At 34.8% G+C, this 11,274-nt stretch overlaps 1 protein-coding gene across 1 annotated transcript; it reads right to left on the bottom strand.

Moving 5' to 3' along the window:
- Positions 1-2,711: 2,711 nt before the first annotated feature.
- Positions 2,712-8,260, bottom strand: LOC113060757 (prostaglandin E2 receptor EP2 subtype-like). Its single transcript, XM_026229920.1, has 2 exons — positions 7,042-8,260; positions 2,712-4,577 (listed from the first exon to the last, which is right to left on the bottom strand). Exons 1-2 carry the CDS (start codon positions 7,846-7,848, stop codon positions 4,236-4,238), a joined length of 1,149 nt encoding a protein of 382 aa, XP_026085705.1. The 5' UTR covers positions 7,849-8,260; the 3' UTR covers positions 2,712-4,235.
- Positions 8,261-11,274: the final 3,014 nt, after the last annotated feature.

The raw sequence follows: 11,274 nt of genomic DNA on the forward strand, positions 1-11,274 counted from the left end.
GTAAGTCAACTCAGAGTTCAAGTTTAAACTCATAGTTGGTTGAACCTCCCTAGTGAAACGAGCCCCTTATAAACATCACATGATAGCAGATAAACATCAAATCTTCATTTTTGGGTGAACTATCCCTTTAACATGCATAACCTTGGAATTCATAACTGATAACTCTCATGGGAGCATGACCAGAAATTGTTAGCTAGAAAAAAACTAATTTGAATAGCTAGAAAAATTTAGCTATTCAAATGAGACTGTAAGTCTGTGAATACATGTATATCAGTCAATGACTTTCTACACACACCACTGTAAGAGACGATTATTTAGAGACGAAAGAAAAAGAATCAGATATTATGGGAAAAAAGCTACTTTAGATCAAATCACTTTGAAACCTCATTGCCTCTGTTTTCAGAGAAATAAACAGCGGGTTTGGACTGATAGTGAAAGTTTGAAGTGATTCTATCTCATTGGTGATGCAGGAAATGTACTTTTAACAGTTCTCTGAAAGAACCACAGGTAATTCTAGCTCTCGAGATGCCTGAGCTCGAATGTTGGCTGTGGTTTGGTATAGATATGTTACCATGACAACTGAGGTTTGCTTGAGCTGAAGAGCAGCCAGATCAAGATCTGTGCCTGGTTCCCACACTCCCGGAGGGTGCACCATGTTACGAATATCGGACCCTGCACTGTTTTAAAAATAGTTGCATATTATTATATTTAAATCTTAAAAAATGCTCAAGTTGCCAAAACTCAGGCTAAGTAGAATTCAACTTTTATTGCAATCATCTTTCTGATAAAATAAACAGAGTTGTTTTTGTAAGCAGCGTGTGGGTGAACCTCATATCTGCTGAATGGTTAATAGACTAATGCAGAGCTTTTTTCAGTTCTTAACAGATGTGTGTAAATCAGTGTGGTTCCCCTTGAGCCACACACACGTCATGTGGTGTACTGATCAGGACTGAGGACGCCCACGTGCTAGGAGTGAATTCACTAATCTGCACAAACCAACAGTCCTGGGGCCAGTTTCACAAAGGAGGTTAAGTGAAAACTCTGAGTATGTTAAACCTGAAATGAGGGAAACTCTGGGTTTTCTGTTTCAGAATGGGAGGTTTGTCAAACCCGAGAAAGCAGGGTAAGTCAAGCCCGTTTCTGAAAGAGAGGTAACTTATTCTCAGAGTTAGTTACCGTATACTTACTCTATGAACCTAACCTGGTCAGGAGCAGGTTTTCTTTGAGAAACCCAGAGTTTCTTTCGGTCTCCTCCCCGTTTTTAAACACTTCATTAATGCAGGCCAGAAAAATGCTCTTCTTACTAAGTTTTTTTTTCTGATTTTTTCACCCCGCCAAGTACAAATATAAAAAAAAGAAATAAAATAAAGATTGATTTTCTATATAAGATACTTTTTCTTGTTTCCTGGGGGGAACTTAATTAAGTGCATTTTACTTGAGTAAAATTATATGCCAGTGTGGTAATAAAAATTATCTTAATGCAAATGGAAACAAAATTATTCTAAGTGTCTATTACTAAGCGCAAATCTACTGTAGCTCCGCCCTCCATTGACTCCATAAGGTTATATATAACACATGTGAATAACGGGTTCAATGGTGTATAGTAATGTTTTGGGCACAAAAAACTAGCTTGTAACGCGATTGATTGGTAGTCCTTTGCCGGCTTTTCCTTTCCCATCACATGTCACATTAGAAATTATTTTCAATAAAAATGAACAAAATGTTCTAAAAGTGGAAGTAATGTGCTTAACGAGTGTTTAATAATGATGCAACTATTTATAATTGTAATAAATATAATCATTTACAATCTGTTACTACTGAATCCTGTTAATGTATAACAATAGTTCCGTGCAAATGTATCTGTCAGTATAAAGTATAACAAGTATAACAATTATTATTTACACTTAGCCTGTTGCAAAGAACTGCTACTTTTACATGGTAAATAGAATATATCACGGTTTTCACTGTAAATTTTTTCTGTAAATAGCATCTAGAGCTACTTGCACTTAGCCTATAAAATACTATAAAAAGATTTTAGCATATGGACATGATTTATGTGGATCACTTGTGGATTATTGTGATGTTTTTATCAGCTCTTTGGACTCTCTTTCTAACAGCACCTATTCACTTCAGAGCATCCATTAGTGAGCAAGTGATGTAACACTGAATTTCTTTAAACTTGTCCAGATGAAGAAACAAACTTGTGTACACTTTGAATAGCCAGAGGATGGCTATTTAGGAGATTAAAAAAAAAAAAACATTTGGGGTGACCTATTCCTTTAATCTTTTTTGCATGTGTTTAATTTTATTTAAAAAAAAAAATTAAGTATTTTAATTTGACATTTTTATGGTTTAATTAATTATTCATTTTTCACTCACTGCAGTTCCTACAGTTCCAGTTTACAAACTCGAGTTAGGGAAAACCCTTCTTATGCACCAAATGTTGAGAAATGTGTTGCAGCAACATATACAGATGTATGTAGGTATCTGTACAAACACGTTAGAAATTCCTGTCCATCAGTGATTACTCCAGCGTGTATAAGGTTAGTTTAGGTCAATTGCTGTCATGGTGGAGCAGCAGTTTGAAGAAAGTCTTGCTAAGCAAAGCAAGTTAGTTAAAGTTTGCTAACTGTCAACATATTTAGGAACTAGTAAACTGAACAAAAACACACGAAAAGGAAACTTCCTATGGTTTATCATAGCACTGTAATGCAAGAATATTAAATATATACAAGTTGTGCAAGCAATGCATTAGACAAGCATTTGAGTGTTTGCATATTTATTTATTTATAGCCTCAGGGAGTGTATGTATTCTTTATTTCTTTCTATATAAAGACACATAAGTCCGGGCAAAATTCAGAATTGCAGATTTGGCTCCCTTTGAGTTCATAAATTGGAATATATATATTTTTCAAACCTGTCAAGTAAATTCTCAGAGTTTTTTTGTTAAAAATATAGCTTTTCTAGTTAAAAATATTCAGTCATGGGAATGCTTTTTTGTATTCATTTTAATTCTACTTCCTTAAATTCAACTCCTAAACGCATTCTGCGTTCTGTTAGCTTTCTTCATTCAAATTCAAGAACTGAATTAGAATTTAAAATCACACACAATCCTACTTCAGATTCTGATCCTTCTCGCAGTGCATCAGGACAGATACGATGTGATTAGAATGTTACATTTAACAGATCATTTCATGACACTTCAACATAAATTACATGCATAGACAGCACAAGTAAAAATGAGTCACATTATTTCACAACTACATTCAAGAACCTCTAAGGCACAGAAAAACAAGTAACTTGACACAAAGAATAGGTCTGTAACTACTAAACGGCACCACGCATGTCGTCATGCTTATATGCTTATACTAATTATGTACAATTATGTACAATCGGAATCTCTCACATGAAAGAAATGACTGATTACCACTGAATCATGTTAGTCGGCATACATATGAAGACACATATATGGCATTGACTTACTGTTGTATCAACATAAATTAAAGCACAATAAATATGTTGATAATATAAATACAAGCAGACAGCTTTCATTTGTAACATTTGAAGAACTGTTTGACTAGAAATGCAGGAAACCAACAAAGTGTCCAAAGTGACATACTGTGTGGACACGCCATTTGACCTGTTTGAAAGCACAACCGCCTTAAAAAAGAAACCTGGATGAGCAATGACTGTGGAACAGTAGCTTCAGGACGGTTCCTCTGTCTTCAGACACTCCAAACACAGAATATCATCTTCCGAACTGGACTATGCTCCTTGACTGAACGCCCACTCAACATGCCTTGAACATTTTTCAAGTTCTTGGCAATCGCAGTTGACAGGGCCCTCGGTCTCAAAACAATTAATGTTGTAGTTTAGGGAACAGAACTTATCCCTTTGACCTCGCAGTTGGCTTTATCTAACTCAGTTAAACGACCTAAGGGGGTTTCTAAATCCATCTTTAGATCAACAAACAAATATGACGGATTACTTATGGCAGACAAATCACTTCAGATGTTTTAAGACAGACAGACAGACAGACAGACAGACAGACAGACAGACAGACAGACAGACAGACAGACAGACAGACAGACAGACAGATAGATAGATAGATAGATAGATAGATAGATAGATAGATAGATAGATAGATAGATAGATAGATAGATAGATAGATAGATAGATAGATAGATAGATAGATAGGGAATGCTATCAAAGAACCTTCCAAAGCATATTGATTTTTAGATGTATCTGTCTAGTCCATAAATACTGTCCACATCAGGTCTTAACATCTGAACGGTTGACTTGTTGAGGTGTGTGGTCTCCACAGAGGTGGAAGTGGGTTGGTACAGCTCGATTTGGCCGGCTGGGTTTTTGGAAATGGATGTTTTGAACAGGGAGTTTCTGGTGGGCATGAAGCCGGTCTTGCACAGCGCCCCCCACATGAAGCGCAGAACCGAGGGGCTGAGGATGATGAACACCCAGGGGTCGATGATGGAGTTGACCGAGAGGAACCGCAGCGCTATGAGATCAGTGTTATTGCTGCCTTGTGGCTTTCCCATGGAGTTGATGTACACACGGATCTAGAGAGAAGAAGAAGGTATTCAGAAGAGTCATCCATCCTTAACCACAAATGGCACTTTCTTTAAAGATGTTGTCATAGGCAATGATTATTCCGAGCACAACACTGTGAGATTTGCCAAAGAAACCAGAGAATTATGAAGAAACTTATCTGGTTTCAATAAATCATATCAAATGTCAAGCAGGAAAAAATTGATAGATAGATAGATAGATAGATAGAAGCAGCATGTAAAATGATAATTTAAACGTTGTGTAGAGCTGCTAGCACTAACTGTAATGAAAGCATTGTGGTGAGATATGTGCAGCATCTGTACACTCTCTGGACCAAAGTATAGTTTTGCATTTATGAATTTAATAATTCATGTCATTTTCCACATCCCACAAATCATATGTAATCTGTTAAGTGAGAAACCATTATAATAGTTGGCATGCTTATAAGCTCATTTATCAATATTAATGACAGCATCGTGGCTGTGCAAGAGACTTATCAGTCATTTTTCGCATTGATTCCAATTTAAGGAGATTTTGCTTATACTAAGATTTCAGATATAACTGAATGAGACAATCATGTGGGCACATATGATTTTGGGGGTGTAGAGCAACTCAAAAACATAAATAAGAGTAACCACAGCACAGTCTGACAAAACCTGGGTTCTCTCTTTCTGTCACCCATGCAAGCGGTAATATATAACCCACTCTCTGTCTTCATCTTGGACTTCCCATCAATGAGTCATAAGGTCATTTTAAAAACTTTGGATCATTTCAGTTTATTCTCATAAAAATAACAGATGAATAACAGAGCAGGAATGATTCATATTATTCCGATTTTCCTAAGTGTGTTTACTTCTGCGCATAGTCTTTTATCACAAAAGCCTTTTGTTTTATTTCTCTACCACACACAAAAATGCAATTTTACTCATTTTGACATTAAAACAAAAAAATTATAGTGTTGTTTGGTCAGGAGAACTGTTTTGCAGACTGTCAAGTATGATCAATATATTACAAAATTCTCATGCACTGCATTTCATCAAACTGGAAAGCTAATGTGTGTTTATCTGTAGACCACAATCAAACACTTGTAATTTGATTTGTGTAAGCGAAGTAATTGAAACAAACAAACATATATATATATTTTAAGTTTAGTCAAGTTTATCAATGCCAATATACATAATAAATAAAAATATTAATATTTTCTCACATAACCTTTCACCAGACTGGAGCCATCCATCATTGCATTTACCTACTAACCCGTACCACAAATTTAGTCAATGGGCTTCTGGGATGTGAAATTATGTCACTTTATTATTGTCCTTAATAAACTCAATTCAAACCAGTGAATCAGCTATACGTTTGCAAAGGGCTCTGAGTCACAGGGAGCCGCAAATAATAAACTGTAATACTTTAATATCTTTTCACCTATTGTTAATTGTCGTTTGTAAATAATTAATGTAGGTAGCATTGTTCCAGATCACTGAAGGGTGAGTGAGGGGTGTCTGAGTCTGGTTTCAGCGAGACTATATAAAACAAGATCAGTCTGTGACTCAGCACCTAGAGTGTTTGTGTGTGACATCCACAGCCTTGCTTTACACAAGAACTGAATAAAACACTCAAAGAAAAACACACTCCAGCTATCTAAATCTCACACTGAAACATATTGTTCCAGAAACTGGGAGATGAAATGATTATGGAAAAATGTCATGTGTCACCAAGATCTTGGCTTTGTTCCATAGAAACACTAGATCTAAGTGAGCTGTAGTGTCATTTTCAAAATGCTAAATGCTTTCATGCACTGATAATGTTTTTTTTTATTATTATACCAGCCTCTCTAAGATGGGTCTAATCCTTTAAATTTTTGTAACCGTTCCACTCGGTCAGTGAACATGCAACTAAATATGTGGTTACTTAGAAACCATAACATCCCCATGCCCAGTGACACGAACTGTAATATAGAAGCACCGTGATGTTGTTTTGATTTACTTTTCTAGATAGATATCATGATCGTGCAATTTATCACAGTTATTATAAATTATATATTAACTGGTTTTAGTCAAGTCAACCTAAATACGTTAATTTATACCAACAAAACAACTTTTTATGGGTTAAATAAAGTAGAAGTAGCTCTAGATAAGCAAGGTTTACAGTTTAAACAATATGTTATATTAATATAATTTATGGTTATGATTGTAATAAAGATATTATATTAAAGTTAAGAAGTGAAATATTAAGTAGTTTAGTGAAAATCTGGTTTAAAATGTTTACCTTTACTTTTTTATATTTAGTATATTTTAACTATACATACTGTATATATATATATATATATATATATATATATATATATATATATATATATATATATATATATATATATATATATATATATATATACACTTATCTTTCTACATGCAACTTATCCAATTTACTGCAGATCACTTTCATTCATCCTAAATAAGATGCTTTAAGTCTTACCATTAATGGCAGGGAACAAATGACAAATATGACTGTCATGAAGACCAGGAGAATGAGATGTTCCACCTCCTCTGTCCATGAGAAGTACCTCCTGTCCCTTTTACTCCGGGTCTGCACTGACCCTCTGTTCACTTTGCGCCTCCGGTACATTAACACCAGATGGTAAACTACAAAACAGTTGCATGCCACTGTAACTGTAACAATGAACAGCATCACAGTGGCATAAACGTTGGCATAAACCCGATCCTCCATCCCCTCTGGATTCATGGCAATAAAGCACCATGTCCCGGGACAGTATTGCACATATCTCCCAAAGCCTGCAAATGGCATTAAGCAAAATAAAAAGCAGACTAGATAAATGCAAGGGATGGTGATGTATCCGCAGCGTTTGGTGACGTGCCTCCCGTAGTGGTATGGGTAACCGATGGAGAGGCACCGCTCCAGTGCCATTGCGAGGAGTATGGAGAGCGTCGCCAGACTGAAGAAAGTCATGGCAAATCCGAAATATTCACACACCGCACGTGTCTCACTCATCCCAACTAGTGTGGTGTTGGTTAAGTATGCAGTCTGCACCAGGGGACTGATCAAGCAGGTTCCTATTAGATCTGTAATGACCAAAGTTGTCACCAGCAAGTGGAACAGAGACTGTCGCTGCCGGTTCTTCTCTTTCCTCCTGCGGAACTCCAGGAGAACCAATGCAACCAGATTCCCGAGAACTCCAGCTGCAAACATCATCGCGCTGATGGCCGGGCCACCGTTCTGCTCCACGCTCAGACTTTCAGTACAGGTTTGGTTTTCTGTGCCCATTACTGCCAGAGATATACCCAAACTCCTCTTGTAGATCTTCTTGGAAATTCTCCAGGCTTCCTTGAATTAGCTTAGGTTGGCATGTTTAAAAGCAAACTCTATATTAGAAAGACTGCATTCAGTTAGTCTGTTCTTCTTGCTGGGAGTAGAATCTACAACACTGAAAGGTGGTTCACCAAGGTAAAGGAATGGAGCTCATCAGTGTAACCATGGTGTGTTCCAAAATACAGATCCGTACAAGTATTTCAACGCCTCCAGAGTCAGACAGACTTGCCTCTTAGCCTGCCCCATGCTCTTGAAGGCAAAGAGGCAGTGGGAGAACGTAGTGTGAGCCATGAGTTCCTCTGTTGAATGAGCTGTTGGCTGGTGAAACAACGTCATTGTCTTGACCCCACCCTCCACACACACACACACACACACACTGATCCAGACACAGCAATGAGAAATTCGAGCTTCCTTTAAACCTCATGTGCCGTTGAGACTTTACTTCCTGACTGTTTGGGGTCCTGCACTGTATAAAAATAATAATCATCAAATAGCTTTTATAATGCTAAAACTTACTAAATAGTAAGCTTGAATGAGTCTCTTAAGGGTCACATGTGCTATAACCAGTTGAATGTGCCTTTAAAAAAGACTGATCTTTAAAATGACCACTATTTTAAAATGACCATCATGCAACCAAAGACTATATGGATCCCAAATAATCGGTGACTTAAAATTATTGTTTTTAAATGTTATAATTAAATTGCATATTATTTTTTATAGAATTATTAGACCTTATAATTAGATTTAATTAAATCAATAGATTTAACGAATAGTTCTAATAAGAGCTTATGAATAAATAAATAAATTTGTTTGACAAAATTTTGTTCACTAATTGCTTTTGAGCAACTTTTTTTTTTTTAAGAAACTCGTACTTGTATTAAGCGATGGTTTGATCAAAATTGGCAGTAAAGACATTTATAAGGATAAAATCAAATGATTAATGCTTTTCTCTTTAACTTTCTGTACAAAACTGTATTCAACATGGTTAATCATAAGAAATATTTCTTAAGCACCAAATCAGCATATAAGAATTATTTATATTTCGGAACCTTATGAAAGTTTATCTTAGTTGGCATATATTTTCCAAAAGTTATCATTTCTGTGGTCCTCTTTTTTTATATTCACATATTTAAGCCTACTTCCTCTAGCTGTCACAGACGTTTATGAATGCTGAAAAATGTTAGAGTTTTCCATGGTTTATAAAGTTGGGCATGTACAGATCTGAGATCCCAACATGCTGCTACGCGTTAAAGTCTGGCCAGAAAGGGATTTTTGTGCTCTTTTGGTCTATTCTGTGCAATCCAGTTGTGTTAGGCTTACTATGATGGCTGTATTGTGAGGAATAAATGAACCAGACAAGTCACTTAAAATAATAATAGATCATATCATAAAAAACTTTAACTTGCAGCCCATTACTGGCATCTATGGTGGTCAAGTTAGGTTTGGTGTTATTTGTTTACATCTTGCACCCTCTACATGCCGAATAAGGTACTGATCTATTTCTATATTTACTTTTATTCAACAATAATGCATGGAACTGGTCACAAATGGCAGCAAATAAATTTATAATGTTACAAATGATTTCATTTTATAAGTACATGCTGTTCTTCTGACCTTTCTGATTCATGAAAACAAAAATATTAAACAGCACAAATGTTTTCTGAAAATAATAAGAAATTATTTCTGAAGGATCATGTGACACTGATGACTGGAGGAATAATGCTGAGATTTCACAGGAATCATTAAATGGCTTTAAATGGCTTATTAAAATAGAAAACAGTTGTTTGAAATTGTTATGATATGTTACAATGTTACAGTTTTTACTGTTTTTTTTTTTTATTAAATAAAACTCACCAACCCAATTTTTTTAACATTAGTGGGTATAAAATCAAATGTCTTTAAATTGAATATTTTCTCATAATTGCATTGTGTGTGTGTGTGTGTGTTAATTAATTACTTATAAAAGAAAAACATACAATTTTATATTTATTTATTTTTACTCTTCGTAAGACTGATTTACAAAAATAAAATAATTAACTGATAAAAATAAATAGTTAAAAGTTTTTTAAATGTTCCAATATTTCAAAGGTTTCATTAACATTGTTCTGAGTCTGACTTACAAAACTTTGCCCTGTGCTCTACAGTCCATGTTTCCAACGAGTGATCATTTCTCTTAGCAGCAAATGCTTTAACTCACTCAAGATCAGATTATATTCCAACCAGAGATTGATTGCTTCGTTTTTCTTGTAAAACACATTTTGTTTTCAGAAGAATTTATTAGAAGAGAAGTTTAAGCAAGGCCACAACTCGGAAAATCCTCTTAGTCTATCTTACTTTATGGTTTATGCCTTATTCCTGCATACGTTATTTTATTGTTGTTTTATTTTTTATTTAATTTTATTTAATTTCCAGCTTCGTTATGATCCTATTCCAAACAGTGTCCAATATTCATATAGGAATGGCCACTAGATGGCATCACAAACACGACCGACATGTGATCGGTTCTCAAGATGAATGCACAACGACGAAATAAAAGAAAACATGAAATATATGAATATTTGTGTATAGGCCTACTTGTCAAAAATAATAAATAATTTATACAATATAACAATCATACACAAAGGAAAGAAAGTATGTATTGTGCAGTATTCACAATGCAAATGTAATAGTAATTTAACTAAAAAACGAGCACTGTGTAGCCATAATGAGACTTTGATGAGCTTCAGCAGTGATTTGTGACAATAATCCATTTGTCATCTAGTATTTACACTCCTAAAATGAATTAAAGTGGATCTAAAATAGCCTGGTTCTCTTTCAGATTGAATAATTCGATTAATAATTGAATTAAATCTATCCTAAAGCAATTATCCCTAAACTGCAAGGTAAAACAGGAAAACAACAGCGATTATCCAGAAAAGCTGAATATTTACCAGATTAAAATATATTATTGTATAATTCTAATAATTTTGTAAAATAATGTATTAATAATTTAATAAAATAAAACTTAAAAGAATAATATATTTCCCTTAATAGCTATATTTTATTATATTATTATTATTATTACATAATATTTAATTATATTTATATATATTTATATTATATTTTCAAATTATATGAGACATAGCCTACACAGAAATGTATTAATATAAATATTATAAAAAGTATTAGATATTCATTTAACATTATAAATTATTACAAAAACAAATAAATTATTAAAACATGTTTTGGTGTCCCGTGTGTCACCCGTCAGCCAATCGTCGTCCGCGTGACGTCCCACAGTTCCTCCCGTTTAGTGCCTGGATCACAAACTTCCAGCTTCATGTCCATCATCACCAACATCACCGCGCGCTCCAACTCATTCAAAGTTACGGAGTGTGCCGC

This window comes from Carassius auratus, chromosome 42, assembly GCF_003368295.1.
Source record: "Carassius auratus strain Wakin chromosome 42, ASM336829v1, whole genome shotgun sequence".
Lineage (NCBI taxonomy): Eukaryota > Metazoa > Chordata > Actinopteri > Cypriniformes > Cyprinidae > Carassius > Carassius auratus.